Below are 23,009 nucleotides of genomic sequence, written 5' to 3'. Positions count from 1 at the left end.
GATAAGCATATCCGGTTGCCCGAAGTTGCGGCATGTCGGACGAGGATGGGATGGCGGAGGTGCTCGTCGCGTTCCAGTGCAAGACGTGCAGTTTGATCGTGGGAGACTCTGTGAATCTCATGCATGTCAACGAAGCCCGAAGAACCGTCACCCTCAAGTATGCCGTGAACATCATCCGCAGCACCGTGGCCATCCATGCCGCAGCCGGAGGTGAAGACGCCGGCAACACGTACCACGACCTCTTGTGTCGGCAGTGCAAGCGAATCCTGGGCAAATGGTATAGTGCAACCGTTCCAGCGTTTGATGCGTACCGCATGGCCTACACTTTGCATGCGGATGATGTGACGGAATATGCCGTCGGTGCAAACGCCCCAGAGGATCAGTGGTCCATGGAAGGCGCTGTGGCCGTCGACGAATGGAAAGCCAACGTTTTGCACATGCGAGACCTGAGTAAACGACTTGCCAAGGTACGCGTCGCGCCATATCATTTTGCGCGAGTCACCTCGGCTGCTCTTCCAGGCGCAACTGGTCCTGAAAATGGTCCACGACCGGATTCTTATCAGCGAGCGTCTCGTCCAAGCAAGACGTACTCCATGTGGTGAGTCGTCATGCCGCATCGAGTGTCAGCGCATGCCTTACCTCGTCCGCAGGTGTAAAGAGGCAGCGAACGATTGGGCCGCCGCAGCTACCCAAACGCCCCGGGCAACCAACGCAGGTATCGTCGAAAGAATTGTAACATGAGTTATCAGTTAGTCTCGGGAGGATGGAGCTATAGACCGGATTACAAGCTCAAAGAATGCGCCGCTACTTGTCTCCGCACAGCAGTGGACTTCCACTCTGGTCGTTGCTACCCCCGACTTCGTTGTCGGCCAGCAACCCATTCCCCCGTCCATGTCGTACGTATCGTTGGTGCCGCACTAGAGTAGTGCCCCTGACTCCGGTCACTTTTATTCGGGTCCAGAACATGTTGGCCTTTGTCCTGTGTACATCGCAGGTGTTCGGCACACACGTGTCACTCAGCCGCAGACAGCGGCGGCGAAGGAGGTGGCGAGAAAAGCGACTTCGTTCAACGAGTCGACGGTCGAGTCTGCTCGGGTTTTGGCAATCGTGCACAACGTCAAAGAGACCGCTACCCTCGTCACCCGTACACGTGTGTTGGTAGAGTTAGGTGCAGGCGTTGTTGGCCACAAGGTCCGATGGACCGAACCACAGTGCAAAAGAGATCGACGGACTGCGGCGAGAGACGCGAGGTTTCTTCTTGCTTGCATGTAGTATTCCTTAACAGATCTATTCGCTCTTCTTCGCGGTGCCGGGGCGAGGGCGTCGCAACTCGCCTGGTCGGTCGATATACTCGATGACGGCCATTTCAGCGTTGTCGCCGTATCGGAAGCCACTCTTCAAGATGCGAGTGTATCCCCCTGCTCGGTCTTCATAACGAGGGCCCAACACGTCAAACAGCTTGTCGAACATGGGCTTGGTTCGGACGATCCCTTCGGCTTCGCGGCGCGCGGGCAGGTCGTTTTTCTTTGCCAGCGTAATCACTTGGTCCGCCAAGCGGCGGAGTTCCTTCGCCTTGGGCAATGTGGTTTGAATACGTTCATGCTCAATGAGAGATGTCACTTGGTTGCGCAGAAGCGCGAGGCGGTGACCGGTGGGACGGCCGAGGCGACGGAACGCAAGACGATGGCGCATGATCAATGGCGCAAATCCACAATGCAACGAAATTGATGGTTCCGGCGGGTTTCATATCCGGACACTGCCATGCTATCCGGACTTGCTTTCTTGTAAAAATACTCGCATTTTGCAAAAATCGTAAACGATTTATATCCTGCTGCACAAATCGGACCGAAAAATGGATCCGTCGCTCGACATTCCTTACAAACTCTACTTCATACATATTCAATTAAACTGGATGCACATCGTACCGCGTCAATGATATGATCTTGAAGCTGGGTCGCGTCATTCAATTCTGCTATGTATGGTAGACAAGAATATATTCTTCCCAATCAAACTCGAGAAAATGGGAGGGAAAGAATCATTTTTCCATCCCTGAAGAAGTTGTAAAATATGCAATCAGACGAAAAAACAATTTTTTCGATTCTTTCAGATGCATCGTACCATCCTGCAATATTTTCTAAGTTATTAGTTATAAGAGAACTGCCTAGTGGCGGCGGCGAGTGTGAGTGGTTTGGAACGTACAAGCAAGCACATTGATGCAGGCAGTGGTCACCAAGCGTGTGGTGGCGGCGGTGGCCGGCCCCGCGCAAAAGCGTCATTTCATCTCTGTTGCTCACAAGTACAAGGAGGCGTACGAGCGCTATGGCTTCTGGAACTGTCTCTGGAAGCTGTACAACCCTGGTGATATCAAGTTCGGCAAGGAAGTCGGTGAAGACCGCTTCGGCAACAAGTACTACGAAGACGTGACGGACGTTGCGGGCCAACAGCGCTGGACCGAATACAAAGTGCAGACGCACGAAGAATTCGGGGGCGACCAGGTCCCCCCCGAGTGGCACCTGTGGATGCATCAAGTCACGGATGCCAAGCCAAACGAACCCGGCCAACAGGTACAACAAACACATGCGACTGTCCTCACGTCGACTTCTAATTCATGACGGACTCGTTGTGTTTAGCCCGAAAACTGGGTCAAGATTCCCCTCTCCAACGTGAGCGACGCGCCATACACGACCCACCTCGGCCCTGTCGGCGAATTCTCGGAAAACCAAACAACCTATCGCCAGCGCGCTTACGGCATCGACAACCACCAGTGGTTGAAGAATGGCGAGCCTGATCGCTACTATCTGCAGCCCCGCCACCCCCTGCGTATGCGCAACCGCGACAACAACGACTTCGATCATATCGACTACAACAACCCCGACGCGCCCCCAAAGAACTCGTCCGCGCCGTTGCGTGGGCTGGACAAAAACTAAGGAGCATCGAGTGTGCCACAGTAATGACTTGAATTGCTCCATGTGCCTTGCATCCTGTCTGGCTATACGGTGTCGACTCGGCGAACGAGCGACCGTTCCATGTACTCATCCTCGATGGACCAACACCTGGCCATGAGTGTAGCTTTTGTGTGATGCAGCATGCGCAGCACCATGCATTCATGGCGCAGGGGAAGCATTGTGCCAAGCAGCTCGACTACCGCCCCCTTGCAAAACCAGCGCCACTGGAAAATGGCCAGCACTTGTCGATGCCCCGCCTGGCTCGGTCGACGTGCCCATATCCTTTCGTCTGCTTTGCATGCCGTCACATTGTACGTGCATGTCTTTTTTGCTCTAGAAAACCTCCACAAGAGACTAACGCGCCACTGCCCCCTTCAGAAAGAACGTCTTGGCTGCGCCTTGCAGCACTTGGCGGGACTCTTTCAAACTGGCTTGGGACGCGGCCAGCTCCTGGCGCAGTTCATTGAGTGTCGTGCCGTTTTGAAAGTTGCTCAGGAGTTGCTGCATCAGTTGCGGGTCCATGCTCGAGCCATTGTGGCCCGCCGTCGATACCTCTTTGCTGCAGCTATCCCAATCCGGGCCAGCTTTTGCCTTGGGCGGCGCAGTTGGCTTCTCGGGCACCCCGTAGATAGCCGACGTCGTCTTGGGCGTTGGCTTCGACTTGCTCGGCTTGGTCTTCTGAGGTGGTTTTTGTACATGGTCTCGACTTGGTCGGTCCGTGAATTTCGTGTGTCTGGCGACGTGCTTGGAGATTGCATCGCTCGCGTCGTCTAGCGTGTCGTTCTCCTGGAGCTCTTGGGCCTATGCCGACGGACACTTTGGTCAGGATTTCTACTGCGCAGCATCGCTGTGTACCCGAAGCTCGTTGGCGTAGGCAAACGCTTGCTGTACAAGCGACAGGTCCACCGGGGCCTTCTTTTTGCCCTTTTCTGGCACGGATCGACCGTACCCACTGCTAGAAATCGGCAAGTCGGGGCGGTGGCCCTCTGCTCCGCGCAGCTTGGACCGCTCCGCCTTGAGTACGGGGAGAAGGTTCTCCGTGGACTTGGACCCTTTCGCGATTTTCCCGAGGCTACGAAGGCCAGCGTGAAAAACGGCGATGCCAACCATGCATGTGTGGCACGTACCTGGGGCTTGGTCGACTCAAGAACGACTCGACTTCATCGTAGAACTCGCCGTTGTTGGCCATGGGAGCTGTGCACGAGTCGTCGTCAAGCGAATCATGCGCGTCGTACGGGGCGCCAGAGCTGCGAGGCGTTGGCAGCGACGACATGTCGTAGCTGCTGATGCTACTTCGGCTACTGTTGCTGCTGTTCATGGCACGTTGCCCGCTACGTCGCGACGACGGAGCCGGAGAGGTAGGCAGACTCGGGAGCGATGTAGCTGCGATGTCTGAGACCATGCACCGGCACGCACGCACGGGGATTGCTATATATGCCAAGAATAGCTTGGCATAAAACGCTTGCTCGTGCAAAAAGGTTGGAGGTGAAACGTTGCAGCCCCGCCATGGACACCACGTTCGGGCGATCGACGCAGGGAGACACGCATGGCACATCTATTTGGTTACTATCGTGTCTTTCGCGTTGGCAGTGCGCGCGGGGGACGTGACGGTAGATGCAAGGCGGCATGATTGAGATGTTACCGCCGAGACTAGTTGTGACGACGAGACGGTGCTTAGTCGTCGTACGAAGGAATCTGGCTATAGTCGTAGCCGTGCCAGCCTTTGTACGCGCCGTAGAGTTGCGTCGTGGCATAGCTCCCAGGAATGAAAGCTACGCGAGTGGAATCACATCAAACGCTGTTGCAGCTCAGCAGAGCCAACTCGGCACGTGCTGTCAGGACGTACTGATGAGGCCAAGAATGAAAAACGAGAGGCCCTTGCGTTCGCCGTCCAAGCCAAACAGCGTGCTCACGTACAGCAAGATCTATTCGCCAACAACTTTACAATTGTGGTGCAATCAATGTCTGCGCATTGTACCGATCCCAATGTAAACAGAGCGATCGCAGCCAGTCCAGTTCGAATGGGAAACCGTTGCTTGGCGCGGTGCCAGCGAGACACCCCTTTCGACGTCTGTCACACGTCAGATCACGCAAGCACCTTCCCACATCGCGAGACCTACCGGCGAGACGGCGTACGTGCACGGATCCAAGTCGGCCGACGCCATAAACGGCTGCTTGCTCGCGTCCTTCACCATCTTGTGACTGTTGGAGCAAAACTAAACTGTGGAAGGTTTGGGTGACCTTTTCTTTCCGGATAATTTACTCTTAACCGGAATGCTCGTGTTGCAAAGACGACAGAGGATCCATCATGTGAAGGGACGCCGACCGCGGGCGGCGGCGACACCATGCGCCAACTAGAGAGCGATACGGGTCAGCGCCTCCTGCTAAAGCATTTTCCCATGCCTCATTTGCCCGTGTATCGTGCATGCAGCCTGATCCTCCTTGCAATAGGTGACTGGTTGGTATTTTTGGAACTTGCCACTACAAACCTGGCGCCGCTCGCAAGCTGCCGTGGCCCGAGGAACGAGCTTTATCATCTATTTTCAGGTCGATCGACATGATGAGTGCCGTGGCTCCACGTGAAGTGCTTGAAGCAGGTGCCCTAGCGAAGGTAGGATGTTGTCGTGTGGTCGTGAAATGCCATCGGTGTTGTGCTCGATGAAAGTCTCACCTCCATCGTTTCAGGACCAGGACGAGTCGGACGACGCAGCCACTGTCGACATTGACCTCAAGGACGACGTTCCCCGACACAACAACAACGCGAGCAGCAACAGCAGTGGCGGCTTCACCGGGTTTTCTCGCAGCACGTTTAGTTTTTCCAAGCTGCAGCCGATGACGAGTGTGACAGCGTATTGGACGCGGCTTAAAGACGCCGTGCAGGACTCGCAGATTCCCGTGCGAACAGCTTTCGCTGCGATTTTGCTGCTTCTCGTTGGCATCGTATGGACCTATCGCGGCGCCTCGACCTCATTCCATCCATTAGGTGCTTCTAATTCTCGGGTTGGCGTCAGCAGTCGAAGGCGGTGGGCTGTCGCACTTGTTCCTGGGCGTTATAGGTACATTTTCCTCTCTGTCAACTTGTCATGGCACCGTGGTCATCGCAGTCGTAGCCTTCATCCCCGGCAGCTATGCAACGTTCCAGCTCTATGGCGCGTACCAGGGCTGGCGCGGCTATGCCTTCCATAACCTTCCATCTTACGAGATTGCGTAGTCGAACGTGGCGCAATATAATTGACGGATCGCTCCGACAAATTATGAACATGATGCCAGGACAAAGGGAGAAGTGCGGCACGTGCGATCATAGAAGAGAGGGTACAAGGTCGAGTGGCAACCACTGAATCCTTTGTTGCTGGGCACTTAGCTGCCTGAACTTCGCGAGCAGGCATGCAGCTTGGCTCGCAGATTCTTGAGCTCCTGGTCGAGCCGGGAACTGCTGGAGATGGGAAGGGATGCGGGCTGGTGCCACTTCGAATGCGAGTCGGAGGGAGCTGAAACGCGTCGTTGAGGCTGCGGCCGTGGACTGAGCGACTCTGAACGCACGGAATACACTTGGACATTGCGGTGCTGTCGATGCGGAGATCGCGGCGGAACAAGCGGGGCACTGGACCCAGCAGAACGAGGTCGAGGCTTTGGTGACACGATTGCCTTTGACGATGTCCACGGAAAACTCAAGTCCATGCTCGTGTCCACGGTGGTCGTGCTGAGTATGTGGTCGCGACTGTCTAGACGCCGTCGCCTCCTGTGAGTTGACGCAGGTGGGGATGTGGAAGTTGTTGGGGAAAGTTGGTGAAAAGGTGAATGCGCGTCGTCGTGCTTTCGATACGACGAGTGGGTCAGTTCAAAGGAGGAGGATGTTGCGGAGGCGTTGCCGCGATGACCTTCCACCGGTATCGGCGCATGAAACCCATGATTGTCCGTCTCGTAATCATAGTGGGCAATGGAGGATGGTGAGGCAGGAAGGGAATGCTGAGGCAGTCCTTGAGATAAAGATATTCGACTTGGTGCGGATGCGCTGCTGTGGGCGGGAGATGGGATATCGCGGGAATTTGATGGTAGCAAAGTGTGGGGAATTGGAGGTGGCGTCTGTGGATGTGTCGAGTTCGCACTGTTCAATAACACATCCTCATGGTCGTCATGATTTGCTTCCCTGGACTTGGTTTGCAGCTCGTGGTTCAGCAACGTAACTGTCTCACCTAGGGAGCTGACTGTGGTGCGAGCATCTTCGAGCAGTCGTCGAAACAGCATGCGCTCAAGGAGCGCTTTCGTGTTGTCCTTGGTATGGGCTTGTCGTAAGAGTTCGATCTCTTTCTCTTGGAGGTCGCATGTGTCTCGAAGCGTGTGAACTTGTATTGACAGAGCACGCAGCGCAGCCTGGTGATTCTCCTGTATCTGTGCCAGCATCGCCTGCACGTCCATCGCCGCCGACATCTCAAGCCTAGCGGTCGACTATATACACGAAATCCTCCCTCCCTCCCGTGTACCTCGATTTGATTGGATATAATCTACTCCATTTATTTGAAATTGACCAATCAACATTAGATATTTAAATTTTCCCCCACACGACACCATGCCCGGCGCGAGCACAGCACTTCCGCCGCAATGCATGAGCATGCCAGTGGAAGAAGTGCCCCTGATCGACGCACGGTAACACTACGTGACATATCACTACAAGAAGACAGTGTTTTGGTTCTGGCTGTCGGCGGTCCCTTGCAGAAACACGTCGTGAGCAACCTTCATCGCATCCATGGTCTTGGGAAGGCCAATGAACGAAGCTGACTGCATGATCACCTGGACAATCTCGGACTTGGTTGCACCAGCTACCAGTGCGCGTCGGATATGCGTTTCGAGGAACCCATTGCGGACATGTTGCGCCACCAGCGATGCGACGGTTGTGAGCGCTTTCCACTTTTCTTCGAGCGGCGTGTAATGATGTCCGACGTAAATATCCACGAGTGTCTGCATGTCATGGGGAATCTCTGTCGGCGGAAGCATCATCTTGAACGGATCAAGCGACGGTTTTGTCGGCGCCGGGTCGACACGGGAGTGTGATCCGGATGTCTTCCCGCGCTTCATCTTGGTGTCCTTGGCTTTGTCCAAGTTATCGAGCGACGACGACGACGGCGTGACCTTGGGCACCAAGTGCCGCAACCGATGCACCGTATCAGGTTCGAAGAAGTGCAAACGCTCCTGCGACGATGCGTTTTCGTAGTGCTGAAACATGACTTTGTGTTGGAGGTCATGGTGCATAGCATAGTGATCCGTGCGGAATGGAGGAGTCCAGTATTTGATGCCTTTCACGTTCATCTTCCGCTTCGTGTCGTCCGCCGACGCCTCGCGGCCGTAGTGTACGCAGAACATGCACTGCACTTTGGTAACGGGACCCGACGTCGGTCCAACGACCTTGAGGCCATATTTGATCGCATGTTCCTGGCGAAAAGCCCCCTTTCGCTTTGCCGGTGGCTTTGGATCGTGCTGAACTGTGCCCATTGAGAACGCTTCCAATGGCGGTGCGCCGTAGGCAGACTCGAACGATTGCGATGGAGGAGATGGCGGGGCATCGTCTTCAAACGACGGCGACGGGGCTTGCGACTGCTGGCTTGAGGATGTAACAGCCGCAGCGGCCGCCGCCGCCGCAGCAGCTTGATCGTATGCGGCTTGTAAATGCGCAAATTGTTGTTGTTGCTGTTGTTGTTGGTCGTAGTGGTATTGCTGTTGCTGAGCATGCTGGTCGAATTGAACGTGCTCGTACGACTGCTGCTGTTGCTGGTACGCATGTTGCTGCTGCTGTTGCTGCGCCGCCGCCACCGCCGCAGCGTTTGCGCCGCGGACAACAGTATTCGGTGGCATGTTGGGCAGCATGATCCCAACGTTTCAAGAGGGGGAAAGAACCCAAAAATGGGAGCCCGTTTCCCCACCTCTGCAATGCATTGAATTCTTGGCTTGGATTCGCTGATTATTATCCACTCAAAACAGATCTAACACTATTTTTGGAGTGGGCGATTTCCGATGGAGCGATTGCACCGCTGTTTCCAATCAAACCCACAATGTGGCGGCGTCAATTCGTGTAAACGAACTGCAGCAATGGAACGGAGCAGCGCCTTTTTTTCCACAAATTCAAGCTTGTCGTTGCGCGAAGGCGGTTTTTAACTAGTGTGAAGAAAGGGTAGCGAATTATAGCCAATCCCATGATGCCCATTCGCGATGTTGGTGTTCCCTAAACACATGGATGACACATTTAATTGGCTAAAAGAATTGAATATTTGAGAAGTGATGAATTTGATTGGATGAAAAGTCCCTTGCTCAAGTTGATATTGAATGTCACGGGAGGTTTAATTTGCATTCTCAACAGAAGATCGACCCTGGATAATGGACGAGTATGTGACTCGTGGCGCGTACGTCCTCGGCGCCATCGGCATCCTGCTTGTGACATTGTCAGTGGGGTGGATCACAGTATGGAAGTTCCTGCTCTCGAAAATCTCATTCATCCGTGAACTTCTCGATCTGAACCCTGCGAAACCGACTCCCGCGGCAAGCGACACCCCGCAACCACCGACTTCGTTTGACGATCGGTTGCGCCAGTATAAGGTATGGAATCACAATGCCCAAGTCTTGACAACGTGGTTGTATATTTTCTAGTCGAATCCCCATCGAAGGCACACGGGGAGTACGCTGATGGCGCCTTCCATGATGCCACCTACGTCGACATGAAGCGATAAATCGTTTAACGTCGCATGCGCCTTCAACTTATCAAGGCAATGCTTGTTATGAGCGTTGTCTACTACTTTCATTCTTGCTCGCGCCGTCGTTGCTCTTCTTGGTGTTTCATCGCCATTTGAATTCGATTTGAAAATGAATCGGCGGCATGTAGATTGACATACGTCGCGAGAGCAGCTGCACGAGACGGTCCGTCGGAAGACGTGGGTTCTTCATGCGTATGCTGCGTTGCAGTTTCATCTTCCGCTGGGTCGTCGTCCTCTGCGACGACAGCTTCGCGCAGCGGCCTCATGACGACTGCTCTCAGGTCCTCTGTCAATTCCCAGTAACTTCGTCCATGCACGACATTAAAGTAATAGGTGCGCTACAAGTCAAAGACGCATGATGATCCGTGGAAGTGTCCACTCGCGATACCATACCCCTGATGCCGCGTCCACGTGCTCGGTCCAGATCCCCTTCTTCGTCACGCTCATGTCGTTGCAATCATCCACGAGCCACAATGTAGGAACATCCGTTAATTATCCGGATTTTCCCGATATCTAGCGAACGAGACCCCGATAGAAGAGACCTCTTGCGATGCCACATTCTCACAAGGGCAATGCGAGCGTCGCTGGACCGACCGCGAAGGAAGCAGCGGTGCTTTTCCGCCGTCACGCAGCGCATTGAGTCAGCTTACTAGAACGGGACACCGAGATGTGAAATCGTCCATGGCATGAGCATGGGAAAGTTGTCTTCGATCGCAGCGGTGATGATTTCATGTACGACAATATTGCCTTCGCGGTTGAAATGTATGCCGTCTTTGAGTAACGTCGTCACTCGGTGTCGAGTTGGCGTCCACAGGTCCACGACAGGTATGTTCATTTGTTTCCCTACGACACAATGAAGGGAACGCGAGGAGCAAGTTGACGAGCGCGTACCGAGGGCAATGCATGCAGCGGCATACGCCCCGGTTCTGGCGTTCGATCGATATTGAGCCAACAAGATATCGTCCACGGAGGGAGGCGTGATGAGTAAGATTGCCGACGCTGGAAACGCGCTTTGCAGCGCGAGAACAATCGATTCAAGGTTGGTTTGGTACTGTGCCAGGGGGACATGCGGAGGTGTGTACTGGTCTAGTGCACAATCGTTCGCGCCAAGAAAGAGCGTAAACAGAACGGGAGGCTCTTTGCCGCGAAATGAATCGATCACGAAGGAAACTTCGGGTACCCATTGCTGAGTGTTCCAGCCTGCGTGGCCCCAATTGACAACACGAGCCTTGTCCCGGTAGTCTTGACTGAGCATCCAAACCCATCCGGAGTCGCCTGCGTCGCCGCCGTACTCGGTGAGGGAGTCGCCAAGGGTGACCACCACAGGTGTCAACCCCCACACGCATGATATCGACACCAAGCTTATCCACAACGTAATGATCGAGACGTGAATCATTGTGAGCTCAACACCACCGTTTGGAGATCGAGACCGTCCAAAGCAGTCGACGCGTGGTTTCACAAATTAACGTTCGTCGCGGCCGGCCACAAAGCCAAACGAAACCCCCATGAAGCACGAGGGCATATAGCGTGCACGTTCTCGCAGGAAGCAGCGCCAAACGCCAGCGTTTCGTGCGTGCGCGAGCTTGCCATGCAGCGCTCCTCCCACCACCACCGCATCCCACGGCCGCACAACGGCTGCGGCGACACAACGGGCCGTCGTCGCCAATGTGCCCGTTTCTACATTTCGTTTTTTAACCAAACGAAAATGCAGAGAATGATGAACGTGTGTCTTGCTATGGAGAGATGCAATTGGATTGGCTAAAAATAGTGGAAGATAGCCAATGGGATGACGCGGCTACACCCATTTCGCTGACTCTCATCCGTCCGACAATCGAACGTCATCATGGCGTCCGACCAAGTGAACGTCGACGTGATTGTCGACAAGCTGCTTAGCGTGCGGGGCGCGCGGCCGGGGAAACAGGTGAACCTGCTGGAGGAAGAGTTACGCTTCCTGTGCGTGCAATCGAAGAAGTGCTTTATGGCGCAACCGATGCTGCTTGAACTGGACGCTCCCATCAAAATCTGTGGCGACTTGCACGGGCAGTACTTTGATCTGCTCAGCCTGTTTCAGTATGGCGGGTTTCCTCCCCAGTCCAATTACCTTTTTCTCGGCGACTACGTCGACCGCGGCAAGCAAAGCATTGAAACGATCGCGCTGCTCTTGGCGTACAAGATCAAGTACCCCGACAAGTTTTTTCTCTTGCGTGGGAACCACGAAGACTCGTCCGTGAATCGGTTGTACGGATTTCACGACGAATGCAAGCGTCGGTACAACGTTAAGCTGTGGAAGATGTTCTGCGACAGCTTCGACTGCCTTCCCGTCGCAGCCATCGTCGAGCAGAGCATCTTTTGCATGCACGGTGGGCTGTCACCGGAACTCCAAGATATGCAACAGATCGCGCGACTGGCACGTCCTGCGCCTATGCCCGAGACCGGGCTTCTCGCCGACCTCTTGTGGAGCGACCCCGAGGCGAACATCCTCGGTTGGGGTGAAAACGATCGCGGGATCAGCTACACATTTGGAGTGGATGTGGTCGTGCAATTCCTCAAGCGGCATGACCTGGACATGATCTGCCGCGCCCACCAAGTCGTCGAAGACGGGTACGAATTCTTTGGCGGGCGAAAGGTCGTCACGATCTTCAGCGCGCCTAACTATTGCGGCGAATTCAACAATGCCGGCGCGATCATGGTGCTCGATGAGTCGCTGCTGTGCAGTTTTCAGATCCTAAAACCGATGGAGAAAAAGTGGGCTGGCCCTGGCGGGTTTTTGAGGAAATGAAAATAGATGCCTAGACTGATGCCGTCTATTTTTTTGGATGGCGGACGTGGCGCCATCGACAAGCGAGGGCGACGGCGCGGTGCTAAGAGCACGTCATGTTGATGCAAGATGGGTTTCCTGTATGGCGCGAGCGACGTCGCAAGAACGCAGTCATCGTCATGGCCGCAGTGTCGTGAACGTCATGAGGTGTTGTGCAGGGCTGGAGTGTACAGGAGTCTCGAATTTCGCATGGTGAACTCGTCGCAAACGAGGGGCGGGTCGCTCTGCACACCCAACACGGTCAAGAGCAGAATCAAACGCGAGTCGTTGCGCTGGGCACGTCTCGCGAGCATGAAGCCAAACCACCACACGCGAGAAGTCAACATGTACGTCCCAGCCTTCTCCCGACAGTCCTTCGCAACATGTTTGCGGCATCTTGAGCCACGGTTGGGTGGTCGTGCAAGTGGCGTCTGCGCCCCCTTCACCAGTTTTCCTGCGTTCAAGGGTAAGGGATTCGTCAGCGTCGGCGGCATGACGAGCCTGGAGTTTCGTCTCCGTACGCCCCATCCATGGTGGCATTCCACTGAACGGTCCATGCAAATGTGAACGAGCCAAGAAGAGCAGGGATTTCCACGCACATGCCAACAGGCCAGGTCGCGTTGGACATCCTCTTTATGTTGATGGAGCTACGTATCACGAGAAAACAGCGGCGTTGTTAGCTCAGCCACTGGCCCCGACACCACTGCAGCTACGTGCCGTCCACAATCGCCACCAAACGGCGATGTCAAGGAATCGCGTGCGTCGTCGATGCGATCAAAGACGAAAAAAACTTTGCTGGATTTTTTTGTCCATTGTCACTTGGAGGAAAATCCACTGGAAGTGTCGAAAATTGTCGTACGAACCACCCACGGCACGGAACTCGCGCGCGCACTCTTGAAACATCCCCCCCGGGTCAACATGACCACACCCACGCAGCCAAGCTTTCCCGTGGTCCCTCGTCCTTATCGCGGTCCATGCCAGTACAAGGGAGGTCGGTGCCCCAACGAACGCACACTCAAACGCACGGGCGAGCCCCACACGCTGTGCGAAGCCCACCGCGTCCGCCACAACAAGATTCAATGTAAATCCGACACAAAGATGCGCCAGCTCAAGCGCGTCATGGCCCTACGAAAGCAAGCGGCGCGCAACGTGCACACGTCGACCCTGCTCGTCCCACGCCACGGCACGCCGCCAGTCAAGGTGGACACGCCGCCGGCGACAGTCGATTTCCTTCCGGAAGAGATCTTTATATTTATGGGCATGATGGGCCTTCGCGACGTGTGCGACGATTCCGTCGAGGTGTCAAGTGTCGACCTGGATGGCCTTTGGTTATTGTGACGAACACCACGTGAACCTTAACATGGTCGTCCTGTGCTGGTATTTCGAGATGCTGCTGTCCCTTTGGACGTGGTGGGGTCCAGTGTGTCAGTTCCACCGTCGTCGTCGGCCTCGATCGCATGGGGTTGCTCGAGGCGGGAGCGTGCTCGATGGTAAGTGCGCGCGCTGTTTGGATCGTGTCGACTCCTTTCATGTCGGCATGGCAAAGCAGTCGATCCCTACAACACGCGACCGCTTCGACGTGAGCGCCAGTGTGGACTGTACCAGCTCGTGTTGTGTCCCCTCATGCTCTTGGACAGCTTGGCGAAAACAAAAACTCCAAAAATTATTGAAATACCCGATGACTTGATTTTACGTGGATTTTTCACGAACGCCCACCGGATTTATTCCGGGATTTTTTCTCAGATACGTTTCGCTCAAAATAATGTCTTCAGTGGATTCGGGTGCTGTTGGTCGCGCGATGTTGTCTTTGCGCAGCGAGGGGTGATGCAAACGCGCACGTCGTAGCTGCATACAGAGGAACGGTGTCCAGGGTGGGGGCGGCAGCACCGAGTCTGGTGTCTTCTGTTGGTCCCTGGCAGGGACAGCGCGCGATGCCGTGGTAAGTTGTTTCGTGAGCGGTTTCGGCCTATTTCGCACTCCATTTCAAGTCCTGATAGAATATGCGCGACTGCAACTCGGTCACGAGTCGACAGCAAAATCCGGCAACGTACGAGGACCACCAGAACATTGACTCGTGTGGCGCCGCGGATCGAGGTGCGCATGAGCTATCGCAGCAGCAGTCGGACGTGTTGCAACCCATGCGCGTTCGAAGTATTTCTAGCGACCGTCGAACGGGGCCACGTAGACTACTCATTCATTGTGTTTTGGCACCTGAGACCGAGCATAATGCCAGGTTGACCACGAGGGAGCTGCCGCCTTGCAAGAGGCAGGAGTAGAATCATTCGCCACCGGACGCTTGATTTCTGCCTGCTTTGGAGGGGCGCTCTGGGACAACCGATCGCACCTCTGCATGTTGCGTCTCGACGGTGCCTTGACAGCACGCGCAAAGGATGGAGCTTTGCATGGTTATAGAGAGTATGTATGTGCGTGGCCCCCAGCTCTCATTCGACCGTTGCCAGAGGCGCTTCGAACGCGCGCGCATGAGTTGCGACGGCCCCGACTGCTGCTGCTGCTGCGATGGCTCATGCGCCGATCCGCTCGAAGGCTTGTGTTCAATTCGGAATGTTGTTCTCGATTTACATACACTCCTCACTGTAGAACGGACTTCTCGGGGCTTCCACCGGCGGGGACAAGTGCATGGAGTGCCATATTCCAACATCGGCGGCATGTCGTACTCGATTCTGGCGTCTGTGCAGTGGTATTTTCAAGGACGGTCGCGCTACGGCGTCCGTGGGTACGAGCAGATGCTGGCCAAGCACTCGAAGCACCCCGCAGAGGAGAAAAACCTGTCGGAACACCACTTCGTCGTGACTGGGGCCAACAGCGGCATTGGCAAGGCTGTCGCGGAGCAGCTCGCCGCCGCGGGCGCGCATGTGCACATGGTGTGCCGCAACCCAGACCGCGGCGAAGCTGCCAAGCAGGACGTGGTCAAGCTCGCGCGCGATGCCAACTACGTGCACTTGCACATTGCAGACTTGAGCAAGATCTCAGAAGTGCACAGATTCGCCGATACGTTTGCCGCCGAAGTCGACGTCCTGCATGGGCTTGTAAACAACGCAGGCATGCTCATGGACAAGCGCGTCATCACAGAAGACAACATTGAAAGCAGTCGCGCCGTGGCGCTGCTCGGCACGTACCTCTTGACGGCACGTCTGCTGCCGCTGCTTCGAAAGGCCCCGGATGTCGGGCGCGTAGTCAACATGTCTAGCGGAGGGCAGTACTTGGTGTCGCTCGATCTGAACGACGTCCGCGGCGTGGGGCCCTCGTACTCTGGCAAATTCGACGGGACAATGGCGTACGCCCAGGCGAAAAAGTGCCAAGTTGCCTTGACCCGGCAGTTTGCCCGACGATTTCCCCTGGCGACGACGAATGTGGCATTCCACGCTATGAATCCTGGCTGGGCCGTCACGAACGGCACGGAAAAAGCCCTGGAAGGTTTTACGAAGCGCCACCGCCACCTCATGCGCGATGCCCAGCAGGCGGCAGACACCGCGTCGTGGCTGTGTGCATCCAGGAATGGCGGCGAAGCGTCGGGATTGTTTTACCTTGACCGCGAGCCAGTGGCGACAGAAATGCCGCTCAGTGGGACGGGCTACTCGGACGCCGACCTCGATCGGTTGTGGGCTGCCTGTGTCGACATATTTCAATACGAGCCCAAGCTCGACGCCGAAGGATGAATCCAAGTATCGATAATGCATTGCACAGGCTTCGCTGGCTGTTGCTCCGGTCCCGCGGCGCGCGGTCGTGCACTGGGAGCTCAGCAATGGCCTCGTGCCACAGACCGCCACCGAGCCAACCATGCGACGCAGTGAATTCGGTCGTCACGATCGAACATGTTGCATTGGCACGATCGGGAACAAACTGGTTTCTCTGCCTAGAGACCTCCCGCATGATTTTCATGCACAATCCGATGTCCCTGCGGCGTGGCGAGTGTGGTTTACAATCCCTCATCGAGCGGGCGAGGCGCCATGGGATGTTCGAGGCAGGTCTGGAGGCGCCAACGCCATGCGATGGCGCGCCATCATCGACCAGCCCATCGTGCCAAATGGGTACGGAGGAGGCGGAGGACGTGAACGTCAGAGGTGCATTGCATGGTGTACTCGCTCGACTAGACGGCCCGCGGCGGCGGCCCCCCCCTGTGGTTCCACATCACGATGGAGCGGTCCCACGAGCAGGACGCGACGAGCCCTACAGTTGGTGAATAGTGAGCGCGACGAAAGGGAGCTGTACGTCGACGTACCAGGTGCAAACAGGCTAAAGTCGAGGCCGAGGACAAATTCTGTGTGGTGGGTGGCGCATTGCTATCGCGACAGGGTCGGATTTGACCTCCCAGGATGTACTCACGGTCGTACCATGTGGGGATGGACGGCTTGGGTGTTCCATAGGCGCACCGACATATCGAGCGACGCTGATCCGACAACGTGCCGATCGTGTGGCGAGCATTTGATGCGGCGGACAGCGTATTGATGGCCTCGCAGGTGGCGCACCTCCGCCGATACGTTTCGAATGTCCTGTGGACACAGAGTGATCGATCGATGGATGTGCCACGTCATGACCGACCCAAACTTTCAGCGACGCGTCGGCGGACCCCGACACGACCTCGTACGGGCTGTACTTGTTCCAGTCCAACGCCAGCACGTCGTGGGCATGCGCGGCGATGTGGCACACCGCTTGGCCAGGAACCTTGAGGTCCCAGACTCGCACGGACCCATCGCCAGAGCACGACGCCACGTGCGACGCTTCTCGCGTCGACCACACTGCATTGTAGACCTAGGCAAGCAGGGTTAGCCACGCGGGCCAACGGATGGGGACGAAGCGGGTGCACGACAGCGCAGGCCATGGAGATCGCCGATTCCTTGTAGCGTGTACAACGCACACTAGACTCATGCCCAAGCGGAAATGCAGCTCCATGAAACGAGGTTGAACGAAAGAAGCAGAGACAGATCGTCAAACGGCACGTCGGAGCATGGCACACAGGAACTTTGTGTATAGAAAGCAGGAGCGATTCACGAGTGAAGTGCTTGCAAACATCGCAAAAGCGTGCGTGGGTCGTACTGGTCCAGTATGCCCATGCAGGGTTTGCAATGACGTGGGATGGTGCGGATGCCACACTTTGATCGAATGGTCCCATGACGCCGATACGAACGTTTGCCGGTCCACGAGGTTCCAATTCACACCGCTCACTTCCTGCGTATGCTCGGCGAAGCTCTGAATGGGAAAGCTGTCGCGCGTTGTCACGTCGAACAGCTTGAGATGGCCGTTCGCGCACCCCGCAACAAGTTGATTTGGGTGCATCTCGCTCCATGCAATGTCATACACACCGTCTTGAGTGTCAAAGGACCGCATCTAATCATCGTGCCAAATTCTTTTCAACTTGCGCCAGGCTCGTCGAGGAGGAGACAGTGATACCGTGGCAAGGGACCCGTCCGGCATCAGCTCCATCGCCACTGCTTGGCCATTCCCAATGATGCCAAAATATTGCGCCGTGCCCACAGCCACCCAGTGTTCATGGAACGGACTGAACTCCACCTAGCTCCTCGTACGATCCATGAATATTCATTCGCACGGCCATCTCCAGCACTCACCGCGTAGCCGCTAAAGTCGGTGCCGACGCGGCGCGGCTGCACAAACATTGCAACCTGTCGGAAAACCGGATAACACCTCGATCATCCGGATAATGAATAACGACATCCTCCATCAACAGAAGGGGCCGCTTTGCACCTCTCTCCTTTCTCAGGCAGCTTCATCGCGGGCGTGCTTCTCGATTTAGTGTCGTTGACGCTTGATACAAGGCCCAAGCAGATCACGCGCCGGCCAAAATGGAGGGCCGGGTGTCCATCAGCATGGAGGACCAAAGCAACTTCAACGTCCTTGTGGCAGGACAGTCTGTCTGTTATTTGGGTACTTGGTAGGGCGCATGTCTCCACGTGGCACTCTGCTGCTTGGTGGATGCAGGGGTGTAAAGGTTTGTAGTATTCGAGAAAACATCCCAGTGGCATGAACGGTCACTCTTAACGATTCTTTTTGGAGATGTCGTCCCTCAGCTCTTAGCTGCGGGTGGATCAGGGCTAGGACGGAGTTTCGGGAATCGCCCTTTGGTTTTCTCCACGCAACATAGATCGGGTAAACGGTATAAACGGTATAACGTACCACGTTATACCCAATCGGCCACCCTAAAAATAGTACTGTAGGGGTGAAACGCTCCGATATCCGTATAGGCATCCGGATTCGCCCCACAAAGCTTGTCCGCAGCCATTTTCCCTTTGGACACTTTCCCGACACGACCGACACGACAAGATGGCCGACTACGCCAAAGTTGAACACGACCCTGTGGAACACATCCGCACCAACCATGAGCCCAACGTAGTCTTTGCCATCCACCGCAACAAGAACAAGAACGTCGTGAGCTACGCTGTGAACCACGCTAACGGTGCGATTGATGCCAAGGAACCGTTGACCGTGGACTGGATCATGTTTGAAAACAACCCCGTCGGCCGCGAAGGCCTCAACATGATTGAGCGCAACACTGCGTACGGTGTCACCGTGACGCCCTGGGAAGGCAAGGCCGGTGTGTTCAAGGTCGTGTTGGCGTCGCTCCCTGACAAGACGATCGAACTTGCCCTCGTCGACGGCAAGCCAATTGCCCACACTGACATCAACGGCGTTGCCGGGTGCAAATTGAACCGCGTGTTCGTCACGTCCACCACGTCATGGGGGATGCCCAAGGTTCAGCACATTGAAATCTTCGGCACGGACCCGTCTGGAACTGCTGTCGTGGAAAAAAAGATCCCATAATTGCACCGAATCATCATATCCGCGCACTACTGTCCCTCTTCCCTCTTGTCCCTTTTTGCGCTTCTGCACATGTAGCGAGGGTGGTGCGTGCTGCTCGACATCTCCTTCTACGGCAGTACATCACGCCACACTAGGCAGTAGCCATCACCCTGACTTGACGTCGCATACCAAAAATATTGCAACTTTTACGAGTCACAGCCACAGTCTTCTCCATGACGGCGGCGCCCATGGATACAAAGAAGGATTCAGTTGGTGTTTCTCACGGGCAATCCAGGATGGTAATGCTGTCAGTAACAGCATCCTTGCAACCGGCGCTGCGCCAGCGATAGCGTCGCATTCCCGCTGATTTGGGTGGTGCTTTTCGCGTCAGCGCTTGCCAGATCCGCTTCAAACGAGGAGAATGCACGGTCCGGGAGGCCCTGAGCCATCCTGCTGCCGCCATGGCACGTTCCCAGCGGTGTGGTCATGACATCCGCCGACCATACGAGTGAAGGCTACGTGGTTCTATTGTATGGTTGCTGCATTCTACCGTTTGCTGCCCTTGTACATACTCCGCAGCACTTTAATCTGGTCGGCCGTGACAAGGGTACTGCCGGTCTTGGATCGGCTTTGCTTGATCGGAATCTTCTTGATCATTGCCTCGTGGGAGCACTCAAAGTCGTGCTTCCCCACAACACTCGCTCGCCGCCTCGCGTGGTTGACGTGAGCGGCCAAGTCGCTCAGTTTTTCGGTCGCCAGGGGCGCCACCTACAACGACGCGTCATGTCGATGGTCGCTCCCAACGGCGGAATCGTCCATACAACGACGTCTGTTTGCTGCTGGTACTGCACCGAGATTGCATGCAGCCGCTGGTAAATGTCTGAAAAGCTCGGCCGCTTGTCCATGTCACCATCCCAGCACTCTTTCATGAGAGCCACGTAGGTCTCTGGCGCCGGGTTTCGAAACGGCGACGGCCGAAGGCCCTCCTGGCACACCAAGAGCGGAACTTGCAGCGGATTCATGCCAACATACGGGTCCGTCCGCTCGATGAGCTCCCACAAAACCACTCCAAAGCTACAGACACAAGCGCGCGGTACGATCGGGCACACGATCAACACACACACACACCTGTAAACGTCGGCCTTTTCCGTGTAGTTATCGTGCCGGATGACTTCAGGAGCAGCCCTACCGCCGGCGACGAGTCGTCATATTGCACCAGCGACGCGCCAACCTTACCAAAACGGGGTCCCGACAAACGTGTATTCGCCGTACATCTTGTCCTTATAACGGGACAGCCCAAAGTCCGATACTTTCACGACCAAGTGGTCGGATACGAGGAGGTTCTTGGTTTTCAAATCCCGCTACAACCACGACCCGTGTGAGCCAAGTTTTGACAACGGCGTTCGCACCTGCAGGATGTCATGGTCGTGAACGTGTAGCATGCCGCGGACAATATCTTGTGCGCTGTGTAAAATCAACTGGAGTGGAACGATGTTCTTGGCGTCGCGCAGGTACTCGTAGAGCGACCCTACACGATCGTCGCCGTGACGCGGTCGTCGGTGCGTTGTCATCGTACCATTCGCCATGTACTCCATGATCAAGACGTAGCAGCTCGACGTCAAGCTGGCCCCGATGAGCTGGAGAACGTTCGGGTGGTCGAGTCGGCTCATGACCCAAATCTCTCGCCGAAAGTTCTTGACGGCTTCCGCGACGCCCTCCTGGTACGTTTCTTTGGGCATGAGCAGCTTGACCCCGACCTGGTTTCATTTCGAGTTTGTATGGAAAGTCAACACATGCGACACCACGTCACCTTGGTCCCACGCCACACTCCCGCGTACACTTCGGAGAAAGGACCGATCGCCAACTGCTTGACCAAGTGCACTTCGGGCAGCTTGACTTCGTACACGGATGCGAAGACGTTGTCTGCGACCTTGAAGCTCACGTTCGACTGCGCCGTCATGCTCACGCTAAACGTAATCGCACGTGGGAGCAGCCCAAACACGGGAACGAACCGTCGCATGGTGGTGAGTTTGCGCAACTTGTCCTCTTCTTGCTTCACACGCATATCGGATGGTGCGACCGCCATGACTGCTTTCTCCTCGTACGTTGGCTGTTGGAACATGTCTTCAGCGCGCAGTGTCTTGGTCCTGTGAAAAGTGCCATCAGGCCAAGCCGAACCGCTGAAAGGCAAATTGTTGTACGTCATTTTCCGCTTCTTCTTTCCTAAAAAGCTGGCAATCCCGTTGCGGGCCTCCAGAAACTGGTGGCCCGACTTGGCTGTGTTCTTGCGGCTCTGAATCTGGGCCTGGTCAACGTCTTTTCGAATCATGCTCTCGTTGTTGCGGCTTGTCAGGTCCACTTCGACCTTGTGTCGCCGCCTCAGGAAGTTGGCGATGCACCTCCGTGCAAAAAGGACGAGAATGTAGCCGACGATGACGGTGAACACGAGCCCAACCAAGAGCCACATGTCCACCAGCAAGCACGTCGACGACGCGCAGTGAGCCTCTGAGTGCACATACACGACGCCCATGGCCGGTCTGCCTGCACAGACTTTTGCCGTGGGTGCTCCGCTCGGCTGCGGCAGAATCGAAGCACGGTCGGCTGCTATTTTAAGCCCCAAAACGACTTCATGTTTCGTTTCGACAGTGCACTGCTAGCATCTAAGCATGGACAGACTCGTATGCGAATTGAGCCGGTGCATTGTTGAAAGAATGCAGGAGATGCTGGCACCACGGGTCGGAGGAGCCCTGGGTGGCTTAACCTGCGCACACCAGCTGCCGCCCGCACAATGTCACAACAAATCCCATCAGGGCTTAGATGCCATGCCCTTTCGTTCGCTGCGGGCTACTTGACCTTGGCAACGACATGCCAGTCCGGCTGCTGGGGTCGTGTGCTCGAGGTGGATCTCGTTCGTGTGGCCAAGACAAACATTCTCCCGCCCCAGATATTTGCAACCGATACGTTGGCAAATCAAACTATTTAACGTTTCGAGAATTCCCGTTATATTCGTTAAACGTCGAATTCAGTCGCGAGTGCAGGTCCATATATTTCATATTTTATTATCTCTTTGGATTTGTATGCAATGTCATTAAAGTTCAACCAATCGCCGACGCCCGTTGAAAATAGAAAGAGGGCAATTGGTGGTGGGCGGGGAATTCCGTTCATTTGAAGATGTCGTCGGCAAACAAGGCCAAGGGCAAGGGCGGCAAGAACCGGCGCCGAGGGAAGGGCGATGTCGAAGAAAACAAGCGCGAATTGGAGTTCAAGGAAGATGGACAAGGTAAAGAACGTTGTGGTCATGGCATGCCTGGTTGTTGGATTTTGCCCTAAACCGTTCGACGCGTGTAGAATACGCCCAAGTATTGCGCATGTTGGGGAACGGTCGCTTGGAAGCGTACTGTTACGACGGGGTGACCCGTCTCGGACACATTCGCGGTAAGATGCGCAAGAAGGTGTGGGTCGGCGTCGGCGACATCGTGTTGGTGTCGTTGCGCGAATACCAAGACGGCAAGGTCGATATCATCCACAAGTACAACGCGGACGAAGCACGCAGCTTGAAAGCGTACGGCGAACTGCCCGACAACGCGCGTATCAACGAAACCAGTGTCGATATGGACGGGGCCGGTGACGACGACGACTGCGGGTTTGAGTTTGACGACATCTAAGCGACAGGCTCGCTGTTGCATGCGAAATCATAACGAAGAACTCTTATTCCTCCTTGCTTTATCCGCGCGCGGATGCATGAACCCTGGT

The 23,009-nt window shown here is 55.5% G+C and overlaps 18 protein-coding genes across 21 annotated transcripts; 10 read left to right on the top strand and 8 right to left on the bottom strand.

Annotated features, from left to right (window-relative positions):
* Window positions 1–9: 9 nt before the first annotated feature.
* Window positions 10–984, top strand: H310_10695. 2 transcript variants are annotated; one of them, XM_008877136.1, is made up of 4 exons: window positions 10–467; window positions 520–598; window positions 651–715; window positions 763–984. In XM_008877136.1, the coding sequence occupies exons 1-4, from the start codon at window positions 33–35 to the stop codon at window positions 919–921; spliced, it is 738 nt and encodes a 245-aa protein (XP_008875358.1). In that variant the 5' UTR covers window positions 10–32; the 3' UTR covers window positions 922–984. The 2 variants fall into 2 exon arrangements, with proteins under 2 accessions (XP_008875358.1, XP_008875359.1); XM_008877137.1 differs by having other exon boundaries at window positions 651–984.
* Window positions 985–1,232: 248 nt separating this feature from the next.
* H310_10694 (ribosomal protein L17) lies at window positions 1,233–1,711 on the bottom strand. The gene has a single exon (XM_008877135.1). It carries the CDS (start codon window positions 1,690–1,692, stop codon window positions 1,288–1,290), a length of 405 nt encoding a protein of 134 aa, XP_008875357.1. The 5' UTR covers window positions 1,693–1,711; the 3' UTR covers window positions 1,233–1,287.
* A 439-nt stretch (window positions 1,712–2,150) lies between these two features.
* H310_10693 (hypothetical protein) lies at window positions 2,151–2,982 on the top strand. Its single transcript, XM_008877134.1, has 2 exons — window positions 2,151–2,564; window positions 2,631–2,982. Exons 1-2 carry the CDS (start codon window positions 2,214–2,216, stop codon window positions 2,925–2,927), a joined length of 648 nt encoding a protein of 215 aa, XP_008875356.1. The 5' UTR covers window positions 2,151–2,213; the 3' UTR covers window positions 2,928–2,982.
* A 251-nt stretch (window positions 2,983–3,233) lies between these two features.
* On the bottom strand, window positions 3,234–4,385 carry H310_10692 (hypothetical protein). The gene is made up of 3 exons (XM_008877133.1): window positions 4,073–4,385; window positions 3,801–4,017; window positions 3,234–3,746 (listed from the first exon to the last, which is right to left on the bottom strand). The coding sequence occupies exons 1-3, from the start codon at window positions 4,345–4,347 to the stop codon at window positions 3,300–3,302; spliced, it is 939 nt and encodes a 312-aa protein (XP_008875355.1). The 5' UTR covers window positions 4,348–4,385; the 3' UTR covers window positions 3,234–3,299.
* Window positions 4,386–4,425: 40 nt separating this feature from the next.
* H310_10691 (hypothetical protein) lies at window positions 4,426–5,161 on the bottom strand. The gene is made up of 4 exons (XM_008877132.1): window positions 5,066–5,161; window positions 4,924–5,016; window positions 4,792–4,870; window positions 4,426–4,717 (listed from the first exon to the last, which is right to left on the bottom strand). The coding sequence occupies exons 1-4, from the start codon at window positions 5,138–5,140 to the stop codon at window positions 4,620–4,622; spliced, it is 345 nt and encodes a 114-aa protein (XP_008875354.1). The 5' UTR covers window positions 5,141–5,161; the 3' UTR covers window positions 4,426–4,619.
* A 58-nt stretch (window positions 5,162–5,219) lies between these two features.
* On the top strand, window positions 5,220–6,384 carry H310_10690 (hypothetical protein). Its single transcript, XM_008877131.1, has 5 exons — window positions 5,220–5,315; window positions 5,397–5,556; window positions 5,631–5,885; window positions 5,929–6,001; window positions 6,056–6,384. The coding sequence occupies exons 2-5, from the start codon at window positions 5,503–5,505 to the stop codon at window positions 6,154–6,156; spliced, it is 483 nt and encodes a 160-aa protein (XP_008875353.1). The 5' UTR covers window positions 5,220–5,315; window positions 5,397–5,502; the 3' UTR covers window positions 6,157–6,384.
* A 189-nt stretch (window positions 6,385–6,573) lies between these two features.
* On the top strand, window positions 6,574–7,389 carry H310_10689 (hypothetical protein). Its single transcript, XM_008877130.1, has one exon. The coding sequence runs from the start codon at window positions 6,707–6,709 to the stop codon at window positions 7,127–7,129; it is 423 nt and encodes a 140-aa protein (XP_008875352.1). The 5' UTR covers window positions 6,574–6,706; the 3' UTR covers window positions 7,130–7,389.
* Window positions 7,390–7,459: 70 nt separating this feature from the next.
* Window positions 7,460–8,825, bottom strand: H310_10688 (hypothetical protein). The gene has a single exon (XM_008877129.1). The coding sequence runs from the start codon at window positions 8,802–8,804 to the stop codon at window positions 7,611–7,613; it is 1,194 nt and encodes a 397-aa protein (XP_008875351.1). The 5' UTR covers window positions 8,805–8,825; the 3' UTR covers window positions 7,460–7,610.
* A 456-nt stretch (window positions 8,826–9,281) lies between these two features.
* H310_10687 (hypothetical protein) lies at window positions 9,282–9,744 on the top strand. The gene is made up of 2 exons (XM_008877128.1): window positions 9,282–9,530; window positions 9,582–9,744. Exons 1-2 carry the CDS (start codon window positions 9,312–9,314, stop codon window positions 9,651–9,653), a joined length of 291 nt encoding a protein of 96 aa, XP_008875350.1. The 5' UTR covers window positions 9,282–9,311; the 3' UTR covers window positions 9,654–9,744.
* Window positions 9,555–10,147, bottom strand: H310_10686 (hypothetical protein). The gene is made up of 2 exons (XM_008877127.1): window positions 10,079–10,147; window positions 9,555–10,023 (listed from the first exon to the last, which is right to left on the bottom strand). Exons 1-2 carry the CDS (start codon window positions 10,130–10,132, stop codon window positions 9,730–9,732), a joined length of 348 nt encoding a protein of 115 aa, XP_008875349.1. The 5' UTR covers window positions 10,133–10,147; the 3' UTR covers window positions 9,555–9,729.
* Window positions 10,148–10,152: 5 nt separating this feature from the next.
* Window positions 10,153–11,408, bottom strand: H310_10685. Of its 2 annotated transcripts, XM_008877126.1 has the most exons (2): window positions 10,577–11,408; window positions 10,153–10,528 (listed from the first exon to the last, which is right to left on the bottom strand). In XM_008877126.1, the coding sequence occupies exons 1-2, from the start codon at window positions 11,079–11,081 to the stop codon at window positions 10,335–10,337; spliced, it is 699 nt and encodes a 232-aa protein (XP_008875348.1). In that variant the 5' UTR covers window positions 11,082–11,408; the 3' UTR covers window positions 10,153–10,334. The 2 variants fall into 2 exon arrangements, with proteins under 2 accessions (XP_008875348.1, XP_008875347.1); XM_008877125.1 differs by having other exon boundaries at window positions 10,153–11,386.
* A 92-nt stretch (window positions 11,409–11,500) lies between these two features.
* On the top strand, window positions 11,501–12,564 carry H310_10684 (serine/threonine-protein phosphatase PP1-gamma catalytic subunit). Its single transcript, XM_008877124.1, has one exon. The coding sequence runs from the start codon at window positions 11,529–11,531 to the stop codon at window positions 12,462–12,464; it is 936 nt and encodes a 311-aa protein (XP_008875346.1). The 5' UTR covers window positions 11,501–11,528; the 3' UTR covers window positions 12,465–12,564.
* Window positions 12,565–13,400: 836 nt separating this feature from the next.
* On the top strand, window positions 13,401–13,820 carry H310_10683 (hypothetical protein; the record flags this gene model as incomplete). The annotated part of the gene is made up of 1 exon (XM_008877123.1): window positions 13,401–13,820. The coding sequence occupies one exon, from the start codon at window positions 13,401–13,403 to the stop codon at window positions 13,818–13,820; it is 420 nt and encodes a 139-aa protein (XP_008875345.1).
* A 1,262-nt stretch (window positions 13,821–15,082) lies between these two features.
* H310_10682 (hypothetical protein) lies at window positions 15,083–16,417 on the top strand. Its single transcript, XM_008877122.1, has one exon. It carries the CDS (start codon window positions 15,149–15,151, stop codon window positions 16,157–16,159), a length of 1,011 nt encoding a protein of 336 aa, XP_008875344.1. The 5' UTR covers window positions 15,083–15,148; the 3' UTR covers window positions 16,160–16,417.
* Window positions 16,418–16,545: 128 nt separating this feature from the next.
* Window positions 16,546–18,132, bottom strand: H310_10681. Of its 2 annotated transcripts, XM_008877120.1 has the most exons (7): window positions 18,068–18,132; window positions 17,892–18,011; window positions 17,538–17,828; window positions 17,043–17,252; window positions 16,835–16,993; window positions 16,723–16,783; window positions 16,546–16,670 (listed from the first exon to the last, which is right to left on the bottom strand). In XM_008877120.1, the coding sequence occupies exons 1-7, from the start codon at window positions 18,113–18,115 to the stop codon at window positions 16,591–16,593; spliced, it is 969 nt and encodes a 322-aa protein (XP_008875342.1). In that variant the 5' UTR covers window positions 18,116–18,132; the 3' UTR covers window positions 16,546–16,590. The 2 variants fall into 2 exon arrangements, with proteins under 2 accessions (XP_008875342.1, XP_008875343.1); XM_008877121.1 differs by having other exon boundaries at window positions 16,835–17,252.
* A 610-nt stretch (window positions 18,133–18,742) lies between these two features.
* On the top strand, window positions 18,743–19,468 carry H310_10680 (hypothetical protein). Its single transcript, XM_008877119.1, has one exon. The coding sequence runs from the start codon at window positions 18,780–18,782 to the stop codon at window positions 19,275–19,277; it is 498 nt and encodes a 165-aa protein (XP_008875341.1). The 5' UTR covers window positions 18,743–18,779; the 3' UTR covers window positions 19,278–19,468.
* A 281-nt stretch (window positions 19,469–19,749) lies between these two features.
* Window positions 19,750–22,166, bottom strand: H310_10679 (TKL/DRK protein kinase). Its single transcript, XM_008877118.1, has 9 exons — window positions 21,458–22,166; window positions 21,269–21,403; window positions 21,067–21,223; window positions 20,833–21,013; window positions 20,666–20,784; window positions 20,493–20,617; window positions 20,385–20,441; window positions 20,078–20,330; window positions 19,750–20,024 (listed from the first exon to the last, which is right to left on the bottom strand). Exons 1-9 carry the CDS (start codon window positions 21,784–21,786, stop codon window positions 19,803–19,805), a joined length of 1,578 nt encoding a protein of 525 aa, XP_008875340.1. The 5' UTR covers window positions 21,787–22,166; the 3' UTR covers window positions 19,750–19,802.
* A 232-nt stretch (window positions 22,167–22,398) lies between these two features.
* H310_10678 (eukaryotic translation initiation factor 1A, Y-chromosomal) lies at window positions 22,399–22,978 on the top strand. Its single transcript, XM_008877117.1, has 2 exons — window positions 22,399–22,536; window positions 22,605–22,978. The coding sequence occupies exons 1-2, from the start codon at window positions 22,428–22,430 to the stop codon at window positions 22,919–22,921; spliced, it is 426 nt and encodes a 141-aa protein (XP_008875339.1). The 5' UTR covers window positions 22,399–22,427; the 3' UTR covers window positions 22,922–22,978.
* Window positions 22,979–23,009: the final 31 nt, after the last annotated feature.

This window comes from Aphanomyces invadans (genome assembly GCF_000520115.1).
Source record: "Aphanomyces invadans strain NJM9701 unplaced genomic scaffold supercont1.27, whole genome shotgun sequence".
Lineage (NCBI taxonomy): Eukaryota > Oomycota > Saprolegniomycetes > Saprolegniales > Verrucalvaceae > Aphanomyces > Aphanomyces invadans.
This window is presented reverse-complemented; position numbering and strand designations above follow the sequence as displayed.